Source organism: Hypanus sabinus, chromosome 4 (genome assembly GCF_030144855.1).
Source record: "Hypanus sabinus isolate sHypSab1 chromosome 4, sHypSab1.hap1, whole genome shotgun sequence".
Classification (NCBI taxonomy): Eukaryota; Metazoa; Chordata; class Chondrichthyes; order Myliobatiformes; family Dasyatidae; genus Hypanus; species Hypanus sabinus.
Genome location: NC_082709.1, coordinates 94,688,517 through 94,710,964, shown reverse-complemented (window position 1 = coordinate 94,710,964; position 22,448 = coordinate 94,688,517). Strand labels below are relative to the sequence as shown.

Sequence of the window (22,448 nt, the reverse complement as noted above, 5' to 3'; positions counted from 1 at the left end):
CTACACTCCGTCCGCCACAACAGACAGGATCTCCCAGTTGCCACTCACTTCAACTCTACTTCACATTCCCATTCGGATATGTCCATACATGGCCTCCTCTACTGCCATGATGAGGCCAAATTTCGGTTTGGAACAACATCTCATATACCGTCTGGGTAGTCTCCAGCTCCTTGGTATGAACATCGAATTCTCCAACTTCTGGTAATTCCCTCCCTCTCCCTTACCCCATCCCACCTTCACTCTGTCTCCTCTTCTAGGTGCCAATCACCTCTCATGACTGTGCCTTCTTCTACTACCCATAGTGCTTTCTCCTTAGATTCTTTCTTCACCTCTCCTGCCTATCCCCTTCCTGCTTCCCCTCCCCCACCCCTTGATCTTACCTCTGATTGGTTTTCCACCCTCCCCCCACCTTCTTTATAGGGCCTCTGCCCCCTCCTTATTTAGACCTGACGAAGGGTCTCAACTAGAAATGTTGACTGCTTCTTTCAATGGATGCTGCCCGACTTGCTGAGTTCATCCAGCTTTTTTGTACATCAGATTATTTTGTTTTTCACAGTTTTCTATCTAAACACTAGAGATGGTTGTGCATGAAAATCCCAGGAGATCAGCAGTTTCTGAGCTACTCAAACCATTCCATCTGGTATCAACAATCATACCATGGTCAAAGTCATGTCACATTTCTTCTGATGTTAGGTCCGAAAAAAAAAGTGAATCTCTTGAATGACTGCATGCTATTTTGCATTGAGTTGTTGTCTCCCGATTGGCTGATTAGATGTTTGCTCATTCAGGACAGACTGCAGAACTCGTTTAGAGAGGTTTAGGGAATCTTGGTTTTCAAGAGGTATTGAGGCCTTGGTTAAGAGAAAAAAAATGAGGTATATAGCAGGTATAGGCAGGTAGGGAAAATGGGTGCTTATGGAATATAAGAAATGCAAGAGAACACTCAAGAAAGAAATCCTGAGATTGCTGTACCAGGCAAGGTAAAGGAGAATCCTAAGGGATTCTACTGATAGGTTAAGAGCAAAAGGATTCAAAAGGGCCAGTGAGTGGCAGGAGCAGGCCATAGCAACAAGGTTTCTCGTAGGCCAGTGACACTTGTTTAAAAGGAGACTTTTGTGGTCATTCGGATGGCCCAGTCAGAGGCAGGAACAGGTCACAGTGATGAGGTTTCTTGCAGGTTGGCAATGCTTGCTTAAAAGTACAGAAGGGACAAGTGGGGCTTTGTTGAGAGTTGGCCAATAGTGAGAATAGGAGTGTCAGGCTTTGGCTTGAAAGAAGTATTGGTTCTGGGTAGGCTTCTGTTGAGGTTCCCTTTTTATCCCTTCTTTTATACCTAGTGTAGTAAATGGGCATTGTTCTTCATGCTGGATGTTGGAGTCCTGGGAGTTCCAGAGTCTCCCAGGGAACTACATCTGTGTGAAATGCATCCAGCTACAGCTCTTTGAAGACTGTGTTAAGGATCAGGAGCAGCAGCTGGATGACCTTCTGCTTGTACAGGAGAGTGAGAAAGTTACAAGGAAGTCGTGACTGTCAGGAGAAATGGAACTGGCAGCTAGCACGGAACACTACTGTGGCTATTCCTCAATAATAAGTATACTGCTTTGGATATTGTTGTGGGGGGACGACCTCCCAGGGGAATGCCATGGAGACTGGGTTACTAAGCATGGGTCCATGGTGCAGAAGGGAAAGAGGGAGAAGAAGGGAGCGGTAGTGATAAGAGACTCAATAGTCAGAGGAACAGATGGGAAATTCTGTGGATGTGAACTGGACACCCAGATTGTATGTTCCCTCCCAGGTGCCAGGGTCAGGGACGTTTTGGATTGCGTCCAATGCATTTTGGAGAGGGTGGGAGAGAAGCTAGATGTCTTGGTACATATAACCATATAACAATTACAGCACGGAAACAGGCCATCGCGGCCCTTCTAGTCTGTGCCGAACGCTTACTCTCACCTAGTCCCACTGACCCGCACTCAGCCCATAACCCTCCATTCCTTTCCTGTCCATATACCTATCCAAGTTTACTTTAAATAATACTGAACCTGCCTGTACCACTTCTACTGGAAGCTCATTCCACACAGCTACCACTCTCTGAGTAAAGAATTTTCCCCTTGTGTTACCCTTAAACTTTTGCCCCTTAACTCTCAACTCTTGACCTCTTGTTTGAATCTCCCCTATTCTCAGTGGAAAAAGCCTATCCACGTCAACTCTATCTATCCCCCTCATAATTTTAAATACCTCTATCATGTCCCCCCTCAACCTTCTGTACCAATGACATAGGAAGGAAAAGCAAAGAGGTCCAGTGTAGAAGCAGGTTGATTTGGCAAATGAATGGCATGGCTGAGAAACTGGTGCAGGGAGCAGGTTCTTGGATCATTGGGAACCCGAGGGGAACCAATATTCTCGCAGGAAGGTTTGTTAGTGCTGTTGGGGAGGGTTTAAACTAATTTGGCATGGGGTGGGAACTGGAATGAAGGGACTCAAGATAGGACAATTGGTAAAAGAGCAAAGATAGTGTGCAGTCAGACTGTCAGGAAAGGCAGATGATAGGACATAATTGCATCCAGCAGGGTGAGTATCAGTGCACTAGGGATGCAGAGTCAAAAAAGGTAGCAAATACAGTACTCAAAGTGTTATATCTCAATGCATAGAGTAAAAGAAATAAGGTGGATGATCTTGTTGCACTATTATAGATTGTCAGCTTTGATTTTTTGGTCATCACTGAATTGTGGCTGAAGGACGGCTGTAGTTGGGAGTTAAATGTCCAAGGTCATGTCTCTCCAAGGAGAAAAGGCCGAGTTCACTCAACCTGTTTTCATAAGGCATGCAGATAGGAAGATGCAGAGAGATAGGAAGGTAGGCAGAGGGGGTGGTGTGGCTCTGCTGGTAAAGAATGGCATCAAAGCAGTAGAAAGATGTGACGTAGGATCAGAAGACGTTGAATCCTTGTTGGTTGAGTTAAGAAACTGCAAGGTAAAATGACCTTGATTGCAGTTATATGCAGGCAGCCTAACAGTAGCTGGGATGTGGGCCACAGATTATAACAGGAAATAAAGAAGGGCCATGTTATGGGAGATTTCGACATGCAGGTCAATTGGGAAAATCAGGTTGGTAATGGATCTCAAGACAGTGAATTTGTTGAATGCCTATGAGATGGCTTTTTAGAGCAGCTTGTCATTGAGCCTACTAGGGGATATATACTGTATTGGGTGTTACGTAATGAGTTGCAGGTGATCAGGGAGTTGAAGGTAAAAGGACTCATAGAAGACAGTGATTACAATATGATTGAATTCACCTTGAAATTTAAAAGGGGCAAGTAAAGTCTGATGTAGCAGTATTTCAGTGGAGTAAAGGAAGCTACAGTGGTGTGAGAGAGGAGCAGGCCAAAATAATTGGAAGGAGATGCTGGCAGAGATGACGACAGAGCAGCAATGGTGTGAGTTTCCAGAGAAAGTGTATTCCAAAAACAAAGCAATCTTCAAATGGCAAAATAGTACAACCATGGAAATTGCCTGTAACCCAGTACAACCATAGTACAACAAGGGAAGTCAACACAAATGTAAAAGCAAAAGAGAGGGCATGCAACAAAGCAAAAATTAGTGGGAAGATAGAGGATTGAGAAGTCTTAAAAACCCTACAGAGAGCAACTATAAGAATCATTAAGAGGGAAAAATGAAATATGAAAGCAAGCTAGCAAATAATGTCAAAATGGATAGTCAAAGCTTTTTCAAGTATTTAAAAAAGAGATGAGAGTAGATATAGGACCACTAGGAAATGAGGCTGGAGAAATAATAAAAAGGGACAAGGTGATGGCAGATGAACCAAATGAGTATTTTGCATCAGTCTTCACTGTGGAAGACACTAGTAGTGTGCCAGATGTTGAATAGTGTGAAGGAAGAGAAGTGAGTGCAGGGAGAAGGGAGAAGGTGCTCAAAAAGTTGGAAGACCTAGATCACCCAGACCAGATGAACTGCACCCCAGGGTTCTGAAAGAGGTAGTGATAGAGATTATTGAGACATTAGTGATGATCTTTCAAACATCATTGTACTCTGGCATGGTGCCAGAGGTCTGAAAAATTGCAAATGTCTCTCCACCCTTTAAGAAAGGAGCAAGGCAGCAGAAAGGAAATTATAGACCAGTTGGCCTGACCTCTGGTTGGGAAGATGTTGGATTCAATTGTTAACAATGAGATTATGGAGCATTTGGTGACACAAGACAAGATAGTACAAAGTCAGCATGATTTCCTAAGAGAAAGTCTTGACTGACGAACCTGTTGGAATTCTTTGAGGAGATTACAAGTAGGATAGAAAAAGGGGATGCAGTGGATGTTGTATATTTGGACTTTCAGAAGGCCTTTGACAAGGTGCCATACATGAGGCTGCTTACCAAGTTAAAAGCCCGTAGTATTACAGGAAAGTTACTGACATGGTTAGAGCATTGGTGATTGTTAGGAGGCAGTGAGTGGGAATAAAAGGATCCTTGTCTGGTTGGCTGCCAGTGACTAGTGGTGTTCCTCAAGGGTCATTATTGAGACCGCTTCTTTTTATGCTGTTAAACAATGATTTATATGATGGAATAGATGGCTTTGTTGATACGAAGATTGGTGGAGGAGCAGGTAGTGTTGAGGAAACAGGTAGGCTACAGAAGGACTTAGACAGTTTAGGAGAATGAGCATGAAAATGGCAAATGAAATACAATGTTGGAAAATACATGGTCATGCACTTTGGTAGTAGAAATAAATTTCTATTTTTTAAACGGGAGAAAATTCAAAACTCTGAGATACAAAAGGACTTGGGAGTCCTTGTGCAGAATATCCTAAGAATATCCTTGTGCAAATATTTCAAAAAGCTATTTTTAAAAACCTGTTATGGATTGGGGAGCATGCCTTATGAAAACAGGTTGAGTGAATTCGGCCTTTTCTCCTTGGAGAGACAGAGGATGAGAGATGACCTAATAGAGGTGTATAAGGTGATGAGAGGTATTGATCATGTGGATAGTCATATGCTTTTTCCCAGGGCTGAAATGGCTGCCACAAGAGGGCACAGGTTTAAGGTGCTTGGGAGTAGGTACAGAGGAGATGTCAGGGGTAAGTTTTTTATGCAGAGAGTGGTGAGTGCGTGTAATGGGCAGCCAGCAATGGTGGTGGAGGCGGATATGATGGGATCTTTTAAGAAACTTTTGGATAGGTACATGGAGCTTAGAAAAATAGAGGGCTATAGGTAAGCCTAGTAACTTCTAAGGTAGGCACAAGTTCGGCACAACTTTGTGGGCTGAAGAGCCTGTATTGTGCTGTAGGTTTTCTATGTTTCTATGTATTTTTAAATGTAGAATACCAAAACCTTTTTTTTTCATTCTTTCTTCTAGACAGTAAGCCGTTTAATGCTGAGGAGGTCAGGACAGTCATTGAATCACTGCAAAAACCTGTAGTTTTTCTTAACATGGTTTCTGACTGGCCAGCGATGAGATGGACTATAGAAAATCTATCACAGCTGCTTAATGGAAAAGAATTAACTTTCAGAATTGGCAAAAGGAAGATGAGTAAAGGTAAGGGTACATCTGATTGGCATTGGTTCCAGAGCTGGCAATGCCTTATTTTCTAAAAATGCTGGAGAAACTCAACAAGTCAGGCAGAATCTATGGAAACAAATAAAAAATTGACATTTTTTGCCAAGACCTAATCATTCTCATCAAACTAATCCGAATATATTTTTGGGATAGAGCCAAAGGTCTATTCATGGTTGTCTAGATGTATGGCTTTGATTGCTTGGGTCATGAAGCCTGTGAAGCGCAGTCTGAGAAAAGCAGCATGGTAGCATAATGGTTATTGCAGCAGCAGCTGCCCAAGTTCAATTCTGCCACAATCTGTGAGGAGTTTGTACCTTCACCCCATGACCACATGGGTTTCCTCCAGGTGCTTCGATTTCCTCCCACATTCCAAAGCTGTATGTATTAGTAGGTTAGTTGGTCACATGGTGTAGGAGAAATTTAGAAAGGTACATGGATAGGGGGGATATGGAGTGCTACAGTTCAGGTGCATGTTGATGCGCTAAGCAGAATACTAGTCCGGCATTGACTAGATGGGCAGAAGGGAGAGTTTCTGTGCTAGAATATTCCTTGTTTCTATGACTCTATGACTAATTGGGTGACACGGGTTCGATGGTTAGATAATATAATTATTAGTACCAGTGATTCCTAATCTATCCTTGCCAGTTACACTTTCCAGAAACTTGTAGCTTTTTTGACCTTGGCATTGAAGTAGCCCAGGAGGCTCTTGGACACTGTAAGGCATGGGTTAGGTTTTTCAGCATCAGGAGTAGAACTTCACCTTGACCTCATCTGCACCTTTCATGGTTGTAGGGTGTGTGTTGATAATAGCAATATTGGAGAATTATGAGATATTCACTTACCCCAGAGGGCAGTCTCTGAAATGCTAGGAAGATCATTGTTGATGGTGAAACAGACCTGAAAAAGGTACTTTTCCCTTCTTGGATAAAGTGCACCATTACTATGTATTTTGAGCTAGCCATCTCCTGCTACTCCAGTTCCTTTGTCTGTATTCCCAAAGAAAATTTGGCTCTCTTTGCTGCTGGATCTGTCCAAGTTGGCCCTGACCTTTATTTTAATGAGTGGAAATTGTTTTCTATTGTAGGATAGCGGTTTCTCTATGGACAGTATCAAATGAGATTAAGATGGGCAGAGAAATGACAGAAAGAATTTAATACTGAAAAACAAAAGCTGGTGTGTTTGTAGAGAGCTAATATGGCTAGAATATACACAATGAATGATGGGACCGTGGTACACATATACAAATATTCTTGATGTCTGAGGCTCATAAAATTGTTTGGGAAGGCTTAAGCTAATCTGGCAGGGGGATGGGAACTGGAGTGATAGTGCTGAGGATGAGTTAGTTGGTTTATAAACCGAGGGAGTGTGTTGTGAGACTGCTAGAAAGGAGGCTGATGATAGGGAAAATTGCAGTCAACAGAGAGTGAGTTGCCATATAAAAGCTGGATAAAATTGTAAAGGATGAATACAAGACTGAAGATGTTATATTTGAATGTGTGCAGTATATGGAATAAGGTAGATGAACTTGTAGCACAGATACAGATAGGCATGTATGACATTGTGGGCATCACTGAATTGTGGCTGAAAGAGGACTGTGGCTAAGAGCTTAACGTCCAATAATGCACATTTTATTGAAAGGACAGGCAGGTAGGCAGAGGGAGTGGCATGGCTCTGTTGGTAAAAAATGAAACCAAATCATTAGAAGAAGGTGATAGAGGGTTGAAAGGTGTTGAATGGATGTGGCTAGAGCTAAGGAACTGTAGTATTCTGGAAGTTCAAGAGTGTCGGGGCAGAAGTGTGTGACATTGCTATTACTAGGGAAAAGTTCTTTAAGAAGGGAGGAAGGCAAAAGAAAGGAAATTATAGGCCAGTTATAGTGGTTGGGAACTTATTATTAAGGATGAGGTTTCGGGGGTACTTGGAGACTAATGATAAAAAATACCGTAAATTCCTGTGTATAAGCCGACCCCCCGTTTTCAAGGTTAAAAAAGTGACTTTTTCATGTTATCTTTGTATAAGCTGATCCCTTTTGTAGAGGTTTTTGATTTAACCAGAAAAGATCACAAGATCTCACATGCCGGTACTCAGCTTTGCCGGATCCAGAACCTGGAAATTTTGTGAACCAGTACCTGCTAAGAAAATAGGCCTACACATTGTAGAGCATTATAAGCGAATTCTTAATAAATAAATCAGGGAGGGAAGTTTTGGATTAGGTTCCCAATTGTAAATTATTCTTTGAAATGTAACCCCCGTGAAACTATTTAGTGCCCATCATAATCCCGTTAAAACGTAACATGGGGAGGCGGGATCAGTACGTGTACTCAGTATTGAGTTTGCGACCACCATGTACAAAAGATTAAAACAAATGCGATATGATGCTGGCATCAAGCTGAAGGTTGTTGATTTTGCTAAAGGAACGAATAATTCTATAGCTGCTAAGAAGTTTAGTGTAAACGAGAAACAAGTGAGAGAGTGGAGAAAGGCAGAGGACATGCTGTGGGAAATGCCAAAGATGAAATGTGCCAACCCCGGGAAAACTTGCCAGTGGCCAGAACTGGAAGAAAAAAATTTAGAGTGGGTGATTCACCAGCAATCATCTTGATACATTGTTACCAGAGAAATGATTCGTGTTGAAATGGGCTGAAGAACACCGTGAGGTCAGCGAAAATTTCAAAGTTATGTGAAGTTGGTGCACCCGAATTATGAATAGACGTGATCTTGTTTTGAGCCAAAAAACAAAAATTGCTCAGAAAATTCCCGCGGGGTGTTGTTTATGTTCAAGAACGCTGCTGGATGGACAAAGTGGGTTAAAGAGGTGTGGCATCAACATCCCAAAGGTTTCAGGAAGTAAATGTCGCTACTTGTCTGGGACATGTTCAAAGTGAGACAAGAGCAGCATTGAAAGCTGAATATATGGACATTGCAGTCATCCCCAGTGGTTTGATGTCCATGCTCCAGCCACTAGATGTGAGTTTAAACAAACCATTCAAAGAATTCATGTGTCAACAGTGGAACAAATTTGACTCAAAAGCAGCCAATAAATACGACCTGCCTTCCGTGCATTCGTTTTTCCAAAGTTGGCACCCTCTGTATAAGCCAACTCCCTAATTTTAGGACCAAAATTTAGGGCCAAATTCTCGGCTTGTACATCGCAATTTACGGTAAGTCAAAGTCAGCATGGTTTCTATAAAGGGAAGTCTTGCTTTAAAAATCTGTTAAAGTTCTTTGAAGAAGTAACAAACAGGGTGGAGAAAGGAGAGGTGGTGGATGTAATTGACTTGGATTTTCAAAAGGCCACATATGCTGAACAAGATAAAATCCTATGCCGTTACAGGAAAGGTACTGATATGGATAGGGGAATGGCTGACAGGCAGGAGGCAGCAAGTGGGAATAAAGGGGACCTTTTCAGGTTAGCTGCCAGTGAGTAGCGGTGTTCCTCAGGGGTCAGTATTTTTTCACATTGTTCACATTTCTGCTTTACACATTGTTTGTCAATGATTTGGATAATGGAACTGAAGGCTTTGTGGCAAAGTTTGTGGATGATATGAAAATAGGTGGAGGGGCAGGTAGTGCTGAGGAAGCAAATTGGAAGAATGGGCAAAAATGTGGCATATGGAATACAGTACTTGGGAAATGGATGATACTGCATTTTGGCAAAAGGTCCAATAGTCCGGACTGTTATCTAAATGGGGAGACGGTTCAAACATCAGAGTCATAGAGGGGCTTAGAAGTCCTTGTGCACGAGTCCCAAAAGGTTAATTTACAGGTTGAGTCCGTGGTAGAAAAAAAGACAAATGCAGTGTTGCATTATTTCAAGGGGAATAGAATATAAAAGCAAGGCGATAATAGCAAGCTTTATAATTATCTTGACAGGCCACACTTGGAGTATTGTCAGCAGTTTTGGGCCCCATATCTCAGAAAGGATGTGTTATTGGAGAGAGTCCAGAGGCGGTTCATGAGGATAATTCCAGGAATGAAGAGGTTAACATAAGAGAAGTGTTTGGTAGCTTTAGGCCTGTGCTCACTGGAATTTAGAAGAATGCATGGGGAATTCATTGAAACCTACCAGATGCTGAAAGGACTAGTTCGGGTGGATGTGGAGAGGATGTTTCCTATGGTGGGATATCCAGAACCAGAGGGCACAGACTCAAAATTGAGGGGAGACCTTTTAGAACAGAGGTAAGGTGGATTTTTTTCACCAGAGAATAGTGAATCTGTGGAATGCTTTGCCATAGACTGTGGTGGAGGCCAAGTCTGTGGGTATATTTAAAGAGGAAGTTAATAGTTTCCTAATTGGTCAGGGCATCAAAGGATGTGGCAAGAAGGCAGATGTATGAGGTTGAGTGTGAACCGGGATCAGCTAGAGCAGTCTTGATAGGCGGAGTGTTCTAATTCTGCTCCTATATCTTATGGTCTAAAGTTCTTGAGAAATTGCGGGGGGCGTCACGTGATGACGTAGGCCCAAGACGTTGGGAATCCAGCTCCCTCGTAAAAAGTAATGAAATAGGGTTTAAGTGAAGGAGAATTAACAAATACCTACTAGAAACTATTTATAAGCAACTCAGGATTATTTTTAGATATGGCTCCTAAACTGAAACAGAAGAAAGCTACTACTTCGAAGACTGCGCAAGTCGGCAGGGAAAAAGGCCTAACAGTTTCGGCGAAGCCTCGGACTCAAGTTGGATCTCCTCCCGGCGAAGTGCATGGCACTTCTGATGGTGCGGGACAGGAAGTTGCAGCAATGTCGGCGGTCTCTAAGAAGAAACGGCAAGAACAACGCATGGGCGAAGAAACAAGTATGCATGAACAGATACTAACAAAACTACAAATCCCAACTACAGCTGGAAGTGAATCGGAAGTGGAATCAGATTCTTTGGGAAACACAGATGAAGAAGAGGAAAAGGAAGAGATTAAAGGAGACATAAGAGATATCCTGATTATATATGATGAATGAATTAAAAGCTATAAGAACAGATATAAGAAGGATGCAGAATACACTCGATAATGTGGTGGAAAAACAAAAGAAGATGGATAATAAAGTTAAAGAGATGGAAGTAAAAATGGAAGAAAACACTGAAAGAATAGATAAGATAGAAGACAATAATCTTGCCTGGATAACAGAAAGAAAACGGATGTTGGAAAAAATAGATGTGCTTGAAAACTCTAGTAGACGAAATAATATTAAAATTGTTGGTCTTATAGAAGGTACAGAGGGAGAAAATCCAATAAAATTCTTCCAAGAATGGATTCCGAAAATTTTGGAAATGAAAGAAGGAAGTCAAGTAATTGAAATTGAAAGAGCACACAGAGCTTTAAGACCAAAACCTCAACAAGATCAAAATCCAAGATCAATTTTGATAAAATGCTTAAGGTACCAAGATAAAGAAATGATCTTGAAGGCAGCTACTCAAGGTGTTAAAAAGAGAAATGGGCCATTGATGATAGAAGGGAAAAGAGTTTTTTTTATCCAGACATAAGTTACGATCTTCTGAAGAGGCGGAAGGAATTTAATCCAGTGAAAAAATCTTTGTGGGGAAAAGGGCTATAAATTTTTATTGAGCTACCCAGCAAAATTGATGATTTTCCTGGATAACAAAGAAAGAAGATTTTTCATTGACTATGGGAAAGCGGAGTGTTATGAATGTACCACAGCTCTGAGGGGCCAAAGGGGCGGGAGCAGCCCCCTCCTTCCGGAGAATCGCAAGAGCACTATTAATTCAGGTCTCGGACCCAGGCAAATGAGAGACAATGTAATGGTTTTGGCCAGGGCTCTTAGAGACACCTGTGCTGAGGGCATGACCCTGCTACGTGACAGCTACCACGGATATGGACACCCTCGGGCAATGTGGGGGTGGGGATTACATCACCCTACTTTGATGGACATCTACAACTCTGCAAGTCAAGATAAAAGGGGACTGCAGAAGGCGGTACCTCAGAGAGACGCACCAGAAGGACTTGATCGCTCAATGCTCCCGTGATAGCTGGAAGCCAGTCAAAAAGCCACGTGTACTCCGTAACTTCTCTGCCTGGGGAGCGGGTGGCCGATAATACCGAGAAGGACTTCGAACTAATAACAGGGAAACAACGCTCCCCTGATTCAACGGTGTTGCTTCGTCAAAGACCCGGGCAAGTTTTCCCGTTTTCTCCTCACTCTCTCTGAAACACGTGAAACACAGTGATTCCCCAAAAAGTCTGAAGGCTGCAGACTTCTGAGTGACTTTTATATTTCCAACGGACAATATATTATCCCCTAGACAACAGTAGAGATTATTTCTTAATGATGATTATTGCTATACCCGCGCTTTAGATTGAGTTTTGCCGATGTATATGTTCTGAGTGTTTGTATTAACCTTACTTTTGTGCCCCCCTTTATGAATAAAACCGTTCGAAAATAGGGCCATCAGACTCCAACGGACCTCTCTATCTTTGCTGGTGAGTTATCCAGTTAAGGGATACGTAACAGGAGAAATTTGTACAAGGATTACCTGATATCCACGAGGGGGAGTAAAGAATTATAGAAATGGACGAATGATTAAGACTGAAATAAGGTTGGACTTGACAGACATTTATAAGGAATAAGAGGAAAAAAATAGTTGAGGAGTATTAACTGGGAGTAGAGACATTAATTATTTTCATTTTTGTTTCTTCACTAATATATTTCCTTTTTTTTTTGCGGGGGAGCTGGAGGAGCTCCTGATCGATGGCTGCAAGTTTCACGTGTACAATCATGGCGATTGCCATGAACAGTAAAATGGGGAGGGGGGGATAATGTTGTGTTCTTTTTATTTGCAACATTAGTGGGGGGGGGTATTTTGTGTTTTTTTTTATATATATTAGTTATCTTTCTTCTATTTTTCTTCTTTTTTGCCTGGATGGTTGGGAAGAGACTCATAGCAACATGGAGAATTTTAAAGAGTTCCCAAGGTATTATGAATGATTAATTTACTTAATTTTTTAAGTTTTAATGTTAATGGACTTAATGGACCTGTGAAAAGAAAAAGAGTTTTAACATATATTAAGAAAATGAAAGAAGATGTAACTTTTCTACAAGAAACACATTTAACAGAAACAGAACGTAAGAAATTAAAGAGAGATTGGGTTGGAAATGTCATTGCAGCTTCAGTTAAATCAAAATCGAGAGGAGTTGCAATTTTGGTTAATAAAACTTTACCAATTAAAATACAAAATGTAGTAATTGATTCTGTGGGGAGATATGTGATTATACATTGTCAAATTTTTTCAGAATTATGGACTCTTACGAACATTTATGCACCAAATGAAAATGATGCAAAATTCATACAAGAAGCTTTCTTGAACTTGGCTGATGCACATGATAAAATATTAATAGGTGGAGACATTAATTTTTGTTTAGATCCAGTTTTGGATAGGTCAACTAAAGTTGTTACAAAATCAGAAGTAATAAAACTAACTTTATCATTAATGAAAGATTTAAATCTGATTGATATATAGAGAAAAATTAATCCAAGAGAAAGAGACTATTCATTTTATTCAAATAGACATAAAACTTATTCAAGGATTGATTTTTTTTATTATCAAAAAATATTCAGGATAGAGTGAAAAGTGTGGAATATAAAGCAAGAATACTGTCAGATCATTCCCCCTTGATAATGACAATGATAATGATGGATAAGGAGGAATCGATCTATAGATGGAGATTTAATTCAATTTTATTAAAATGTCAAGATTTTTGTGATTTTATGAAAAAACATTCAATTTTTTTTGGATACGAATTTACATTCAGTTGAGGATAAAATTGTATTATGGGAAGCGATGAAAGCATATTTAAGGGGTCAGATTATAAGTTATACATCTAAAATTAAGAAGGAATACATGGCAGAAATAGATCAATTGGAAAAAAGATATAAAGTTAGAAAAAGAATCTCAAAGATATATGAAAGAAGAAAAACGAAGACAACTTGTTAATAAAAAATTACAATATAATACACTCCAGACATACCGTACAGAAAAAGTAATTATGAGAGCTAAACAGAAATATTATGAATTAGGTGAAAGATTACATAAGATTCTTGCTTGGCAGCTGAAAACAACAGGCTTCTAAAACAATAAATGCAATTAGAACAAGTGCAAATAAGGTTACTTATAAACCTTTAGAAATTAATGAAACTTTTAAAACATTTTATACTAAACTATACCAATCAGAATTACAAAATAAGATTGCTGAGATAGATAAATTTTTATCACAAATAACTCTTCCAAAATTAAATTTGGAAGAACAGAAAGGATTAGATATGCCCTTTACATTAAAAGAGGTTGAAGAAGCTTTAGGATCACTTCAGAGTAATAAATCCCCAGGAGAAGATGGTTTTACTCCTGAATTTTATAAAAAATTTAAAGATTTAAAAATTCCTCCTTTTATGGAATTAATATATCAAGTGGAAAGAATGCATAAACTCCCACAATCTTTTAACAACGATCATAACTGTATTGCCAAAAAAAGATAGAGATCCTTTAAAACCAACATCATATTGGCCTATTTCTTTGTTGAATACAGATTATAAAATAATAGCAAAAATTTTATCTAATAGAATATCTAAATATTTACCAAAATTAATACATATGGATCAAACAGGTTTTATTAAAAACAGACAATCAATGGATAATATAACCCGGTTACTTAGTATAATACATTTGGCACAAAGAAGAGAGGAAATGAGTGTGGCAGTTGCTTTGGATGCAGAGAAAGCATTTGATAGGTTGGAATGGGATTTTTTATTTAAGGTATTGGAAAAATATGAGTTAGGAAAATCTTTTATACAATGGATTAAAACCTTAAATACTAATCCTCAAGTTAAAGTAGTTACAAATGGTCAGGTTTCAACACCATTTTGCTTAACGAGGTCAACTAGACAAGGCTGCCCATTATCACCTGCTTTATTTGTATTGGCAATAGAACTATTAGCTGAATTAATTAGAACAGATTCAGACATTGGGGGCTTTAGAGTTAATCAAGAAGAATATAAGATTAATTTATTTGCTGATGATGTTTTGATTTACTTAACAAACCCATTGCAATCTTTGCAAAGACTATCTTTTAGATTGGAAGAATATGGGAAAGTATCAGGGTATAATAAGGTAAATTGGGATAAAAGTGAAATTTTACCCCTTACCAAAGGAAATTATAATCAATGTCGATTAGTAACTCAATTTCGATGGTCAATAAATGGGATAAAATATTTAGGTATTAGAGTTGATAATGATGTAAAAAATTTGTATAAACAAAATAATTTGCCATTATTTAAAAAAATAAGAGGATCTTGATAAATGGATGACATTACCAATAACATTAATAGGTAGAGTTAATGCTGTAAAAATGAATATATTTCCTAGATTGCAATATTTATTCCAAACTTTACCAATACAATTGCCTCAGAAGTTTTTTTCAAGAACTGAACAAATATGTAAGGAAATTTCTTTGGAAAGGAAAGATGCCAAGAATATCATTGGAAAAATTGACGTATAAATTTGATTTAGGAGGGTTACAACTTCCAAATTTTAAGAATTATTATAAAGCAAATCAACTTAGATTTATTGCGTCTTTTTTTGATGAAGAAAAACTGGCATGGATTAGAATAGTTAGATAAGATAGGAGAAAACATACCAGAAGATTTTTTCCAAATGGATACGGGAAAAAAAAGAATCTCCTATATTAAGACACTTGATTGATTTATGGAATAAAGTAAATATGGATGATGAGATAAATAAATCTTTATTAGTAAAAAGAACTTTAATTCAAAATAGGCTAAATCCTTTTACAATGGATAATAAACTGTTACATAATTGGTTCCAAAATGGGATTAAATATATAGGTGATTGTTTTGAAGGAGGTATATTGATGTCGTTTGATCAATTAAAAAATAAATATAAAATATCAAACAACACTCTTTTCTGTTATTTTCAATTAAAGGCTTATTTACGAGAAAAGCTGGGTCAAACAATGTTGATGCCAAAACCTAGTGAAATAGAGATATTAATTCAAAAAGGAAAAATTAAAAAATTTACATCCTGTATGTACAATTTGATTCAAAATCAGACAATTAAATCAGGAATTCATAAATCAAGACAAAAATGGGAATCTGATTTGAATATTAAAATTGATGGAAAAAGCTGTTAAAGATTATTTTCTGATAGTATGATAAATACAATAAATATTCAACTTAGATTAGTACAATATAATTTTTTACATCAATTGTATATAACACCACAGAAAATAAATAGATTAAATTCAAATATGTCTGACCAATGTTTTCGATGTAATCAAGAAATTGGTACTTTTTTACATTCTATTTGGTCTTGTTTTAAAATTCAATCATTTTGGTTAAATCTAAGACTTTTATTGGAACAAATTACTGGAGTACAACTCCCACATAGTCCAATATTATTTTTATTAGGAGACATTGAAGGGACAATACCGAAACTTAAATTGAATAAGTATCAGAAAAAATTTATAAAAATTGCTTTGGCAGTAGCCAAAAAAGTTATCGCAGTTACTTGGAAATCTGATTTATATTTAACTATGGATCGTTGGAATAATGAAATATATAGTTGTATTCCACTTGAAAAAATTACGTACAATCTAAGAAATGAATATGATATATTTTTGAAAATTTGGCTCCCATACCTACAAAAGATAGGATTAAGTACATAGGTCCTTTGAAGATAAAATTATAAAGTAATTGGGGAAAATTAAAAATTAAAATTAAAATTATTTTGAACTCCATGGAGCATGTGGGGATCCTCCGATAGCCAGGCAATCTTTCTCTTCTTTCTTTTTTTTTATTTCTTAGATAAGGGTTAAGGGGGGGGGAGGGTTAATATTTTTTTCTCTTTCGTACTATTTTATCATTACATTTATTCTTTGTAATTTTCTAAAAATTTAATAAATAAATTTTTTTAAAAAAGAGAACTTGCGAGTTCTGAAGGTAGATGTCATCTGGAACAGATAGTATACAATCTGGGATTCGTAAGAAGGTGTTTGAAGAGATTGTGGAGACATTAGTAATGATCGTTAATGAATCAGTTAATTCTGGCATGTTTCTGGAGGAATGGAAAATTGAAAATGTCAGTCTATTCTTCAAGAAGGGAGAAAGGCAGAAGAAAGGAAATTATAAACCAGTTAGTCTCAGTGGTTGGGAAGATGTTGTAGTTGATAGTTAAGGGGTTTTGGGGTACTTGGAGATACGTTTTAAAATGGGCAGCGTGGTTTCCTGGAGGGAAAATACTGCTTGACAAATTTGTTGGAATCTTTTGAAGACATAACAAGCGGGATAGACAAAGAGAATCAATAGATGTTGTGTTCCTGGATTTTAACAAGGCCTTTGATAAGGTGCCATACATTAGGCTTCTTATCAAGTTCAGAGCCCATAGTATTACAGGAAAGATAACAGCATTGATAAAGTGTGGCTTATTGGCAGGAGGCAAAGAGTGGGAATAAAGGTAACTTTTTCTGTTGCCTCCAACTAGTGGTGTTCCACGGGGATTTGTGTTGGGACTGCTTTTTACATTACATGTCAATGACTTGCATTACAGAATTGATGACTTTATGGCAAAATGTGCAGTCAATATGAAGATGAGTGGAGAGACAGGTAGTTTGAGGAAATAGGCTACAGAAAGACCTGGACAGATTAAGAGATTGGGCAAAGAAGTGGAAGATGGAATATAGTGTATCATTGAGAGAAAATGGAAATTTTTTTCTAAATGGAGAGAAGATTTAAAAATTGGAGGTATAAAGGAACTTGGGAGTTCTCTTGTAGGATTCCCTAAAGGCTAATTTGCAGGTTGAGTCTGTGATGAGGAAGGCAAATGTAATGTTAGCATTCATTTCAAGAGGATTAGAATATAAAAGCATGGATGTAATTTTGAGACTTTATGAAGCACTGGTGAGGCCTCACTTGGAGTATTATGAGCTGTTGTGGGCCCCTTATCTAAGAAAGGATGTGCTGAAGTTGGAGAGTGTTCAAAGGATGTTAATGGAAATGATGCCTGGATTGTGAGGATTGTCATATGAAGAGTGTTTTGATGGGTCTAGTCCTGTACTGACTGGAATTCAGAAGAGTGAAGGGTGACCTCATTGAAACCTATTGAATGTTGAAAGGCCTTGATAGAATGGATTTGGAGAGGATGTTCCTGTGGTGGGGTGGGGGGGGGGGGGTCTAAGATCAGAGGACAGAGTCTCAATAGAGGGGCGTACTTTTAGAAGGGAGATGAGGAGGAATTCCGTTAGCCAGAGTGTGGTGAATATGTGTAATTCGTAGCCACAGGTGGCTGTGGAGGCCAAGTCATTGAGTATATTTAGGGCAGAGGTTGATAGATTCTTGATTGGTCAGGGCATGAAGGGGTATGGAAAAGGTAGAAGACTGGGGATGAGAGGGGAAAATGGATCAACTATGATGAAATGGCAGAGCAGACTTGATGGGCCAAATGGCCTAATTCTGCTCTTATTTAATTATGGTAAATGGTGAAGAAGATGCTGTTTGGAATTTCAGAGCAAGATGGTGCAAATATACTTACCATTAATTAGGGCAAAACTAAAATATTGTGTTTTGTTCTGGTTGCTGTACAGATAGAACACTGAGAGAGATTCTTCAGGGATGCAGCCTTTCACCTGTGTGAAGCTGCCAGACAGATAAAGGAATGGAGAAGGGGAGATCTGATTCAGAAAAACAGCATCCTGAGTGGCATAGAACTGGCAGATACAATATTTCCCCTTAGCAAAATTTTGAGTATCCAGAGTGCAGAAGTGATGGTGAAGAGATTTAGAGGATTTGATGACTATTTCACTGAGAAACTGGTTGAAATCTGGAATGAGCTGTCTGATGGAATGCCAGAGGTATGTACTCTTACAACATTTAAGAAGTTTTTAGATACGTACACAGTACAAGAGGATACAAGCCAAATGCTGGAAAATGGGACCTGTGGCAGTGAGCATGGACAAAAAACCTATTTCCATTTTGTGCTACTCAAAGACTTTGAATATTTACTCATTACCCTGTAGTTTTGAGATACTGCTCTTGGGTTGTTTTGGCATAATTTTATTATTTCTGGTAGTTTTTTGGTTTTCCTTTTTCTTTTCTGGGGAAGTGAGTGATGAGCAACTAATGAACACAAGAGATTCTGCAGATGCTGGTAATCCAGAACATACACAAAATGTTGAGGGAACTCAGAAGGTCAGGCAGCATTGACAGAAATGATAGTCGGTGTTTTGTGTTGAGACTCTTCATCATGTGTCTCATCTTGATGTGTCACAGGGCATGTAAAGGATCAACAAAATTAAAACACAGAACATAACAATACTGTACTATACTTTGGCCCACGATGTTTTGCTGACCATTTACTTTTATTGAGTTCGATGGAAACTTGGCTACACAATCATGGGTGTACAGTGAGTATAGCAGGGGGCTGAGTATACAGCCTTGTGGGGTACCGGTGCTCAGAGTGGTTGTAGAGAAGAGTGTGTCCCCTATTTTTACAGCCTGGGTCCTGTCTGTGAGGAAGTTGAAAATCCAGCTGCAGATCTGAGTGCTAAGGCGCAGGTTCCAGAGTTTAGGAATCAGATTATTTGGAATGATGGTATTAAAGGCAGAGCTGTAGTCAATGAAAAGGAGCCTTACCTATGCGTCTTTATTCTCCTGGTGTTTTAAGGAGGAAAGTAGTGCCAGAGAGATGGCATCTGCCGTTGATCTGTTGCTCCGGTAGGTGAATTGCAAGGTTGACCGGTAGGTTATGGTTGATGTGTGCCATAACCAATCGCTCGAAGCACTTCATAGCAATTGATGTCAGAGCCACAGGTCAATAGTCATTCAGGCATGCCACCTTACTTTTCTTCAGCACCGGGATTATCATTGCCTTCTTAAAACTCGAGGGGATCTTAGACTGAAGCAGGGAGCAGTTGAAGATGTCAACAAACACTCCAGCTAGCTCGCTTGCACAGGCCCCAAGAACCCGTTCCAAGACGCCATCTGGGACCGTCCCATGATCCTTTCCCTTCTCCAGCTCATTATCCCTTTTGCCAATCACCTTTCCAGCTCTTAGCTTCACCCCACCCCCTCCGGTCTCCTATCATTTCGCATTTTCCCCTCCCCCTCCTACTTTCAAATCTCTTACTATCTTTCCTTTCAGTTAGTCCTGACGAAGGGTCTCGGCCTGAAACGTCGACAGTGCTTCTTCCTAAAGATGTTGCCTGGCCTGCTGCATTCCACCACCATTTTGTGTGTGTTGTTTGAATTTCCAGCATCTGCAGATTTCCTCGTGTTTGCCAGTTGATGAAGCTACTTTTGGTGCTGCCAAATTCAAATTGTGATGTAGAAAGGACATTCAGCATGGTGCATCACATTAAGACAGAATTCAGAAGTCAGCTCTCTCACAAAACACTTTTGAATGTGATGTCTTGCAAAATTAACAAATTCATTGACACAGACTGCTGTGAGGTTGAGACTTACAGCAAAGTGCTCAAATCTGCCAAGCAAGCCACATTACAGTACAAGGAAATCTTAGCCATTAGTTGTGCTATAGGTTTTCTATGTTTCTATTAGCATTGAGACTGCCAACAAAATACTCAACAAGGAAAAAAAGAAATATATATATATATGTATATATAGTGTGTGTGTAAATAGTTTCAATATGTGATCAAATAACTAATTCTTTTATAATCAATTGTCCTTTATACATACACCCTTGTAGGTCAGGGTGGGGGGGGGGGTGGTGCTACCTTCCTGAAATGAGTTTTTGTAGGGTGGGATGTCTGGTAATGTCTCCTCTGGCTCCTATTCATTGCTCTCTTAATTACTTTCTCCTTTGTCTTAATCTATCAAAAGTGTCTGACTGCTTGATTATACTGTTCCTGTCTCAGTTTTCAAGACTAGAATGCTTTGTACTCACCGTTTACCCATTAGGGATATTGGTAGCATTTTATCATTCCTGGTCTTCATTCTATTCTACAGGAGACTGAGACTAATTTTCTAAGCACTTGCATAAATTGTTATCTAATTCTGATTTACCTCTTTCAATATGAAATGTCAAATGAGGTTGCAACATTTAAGAGAAATTTGGATAGATACATGGATAGGATGGGTATGGAGGGCTACAGTCAAAGTGTAGGCAATGGGACGAGGCAGAATAATAGATCTGCTTGGACTAGATATTCCAAAGGTCCTGTTTCTGTGGTATGGTGACTATGACTATGACAAAGTATTTTTATTAGAAACAGAGATAGGATTGAAGAGTTCCCCTGTTCAATTGAATCAAGACTGAATTCAACTTTTTAATTCTTTTGTTTGATTTCTTTTCCATTTAACAACCTAAAATACGAGGGGTGATTGATAAGTTTGTGGCCTAATGTAGAAGGAGTCAATTTTAGAAAACCGAGCACATTTATTTTTCAACATATTCCCCTCCTACTTAGTCCAGTGGTCATGGAGCATACAGATCCCTTCTTTGTAGAAGTCGGTGTCTTAGACATTTAAATTCCATCTGCTGTTTTTCAGTCCATTTTTCCAGCTGGCTAGGATTGCCCTTCTTGCTTTGATAGTCTTCCTCGCTGTCTACAACACCCCCATTCTTGGTGTCAGCTGCAAATTTGCTGATCCAGTTAACCACATTATCATCCAGATCATTGATATAGATGACAAATAACAACAGACCTAGCACTGATCCACGTGGCACACCACTAGTCACAGGCCTCCAGACAGAGACAACCATCTACTACCACTCCCTGGCTCACCTGTGAAGCCAATGTCTAATCCAATACCTCATCCTGAACGCCAAGCAACTGAACTTCAAATGGTCTAATTCTGCTCCTATGTCTTAAGGTATTCTCTTATCAGGATGACAACCCTCAGACAATGGAGCTGTGGTGAAATACAGTATAGAACAATGCAGCACAGCCCTTTGGCTCATGATGCCAACTTAAACTAATTCCCTCTGCTTGCACCTGATCTGTATTCCTCCATTGCCTATATATTCATGTGTCCCTCTAAAAGCTTCTTGAACAATAGTACTGCATTAACTTCCCCTGGCATTACATTCCAGGCATCTACCACTGTCTGAAAAAAACATCCTTTAAATTTACTCCCCCTCACCTTAAAGCTATGCCCTCTAGTATTTGATTTTTCTACCTTCGAATAAAAATTCCTGCTATCTACTCTGATATACCTCTCATAACTTTATAAGCTTTATAACTTTATAATTTTTGCATTCATCAAATAATCACATAGTTCATGATAGTACAGAATAAAAGTGAAATACCAATTGAAAAAGTTCAGTCTATGTATATGATAAAGTGCAAAATCAAAAGATGTAGACACTGAGGCCAGATGGAATACAGTGTCAGGAAGTGCATGGTCATTCACTTTGGTGTAAGGAATAGAAGTGTAGACTACTTTGTAATTGGGGAGTAAATCCAGAAATTAGCAGTGCAAAAGGAGTTGGGAGTGCTTGTGCAAGATTCTCTAAAGATTAACTTGCAGATTGAGTTGGTGGTAAGGAAGGCAAATGCAGTGTTAACATTCATTTTGAGAGGACTAGAATATAAAAGCAAGGATGTCATTCTGAGGCTTTATAAGTCACTGGTGAGGTCTTATGAGCAAAGGATGTGCTGGCATTTGGAAGGTTTAGAGGAGGTTCACGAGAATAATTCCAGGAATGAAATGGTTATTGTATGAGGAGTGTTTGATGGCTCTAGGCCTATACTTGTTGGAATGTATAAGAATGAGGGAGATCTCTTTGAAACCAGTGAATGTCGAAAGGTATAGAAAGAATGGATGTGAACATAGAATAGTACAGGACAGTACAGGCCCTTTGGCCCATAATGTTGTGCTGATCCTTAAACCATGCCTCCCATATAACCCCCA

At 39.0% G+C, this 22,448-nt stretch overlaps 1 protein-coding gene and 1 long non-coding RNA gene across 5 annotated transcripts in view; one reads left to right on the top strand and one right to left on the bottom strand.

The window, feature by feature from the left end:
• Positions 1-22,448, top strand: part of hspbap1 (hspb associated protein 1) — a 328,857-nt gene that overhangs the window by 14,533 nt on the left and 291,876 nt on the right. The window contains exon 2 of one of the 4 annotated variants that reach the window (XM_059967683.1): positions 5,366-5,541. The exons of 2 other annotated variants lie outside the window; for them this stretch is intronic. In XM_059967683.1, coding sequence (XP_059823666.1) covers positions 5,436-5,541 — 106 coding nt within the window. In that variant the 5' untranslated portion in view covers positions 5,366-5,435. Of the gene's footprint in view, positions 1-5,361; positions 5,542-22,448 lie in introns of all 4 variants that reach the window. One more of the 4 variants, XM_059967682.1, reaches the window with a different exon arrangement.
• Positions 1-22,448, bottom strand: part of LOC132393006 (uncharacterized) — a 66,570-nt gene that overhangs the window by 7,905 nt on the left and 36,217 nt on the right. The gene's annotated exons all lie outside the window — the stretch shown is intronic.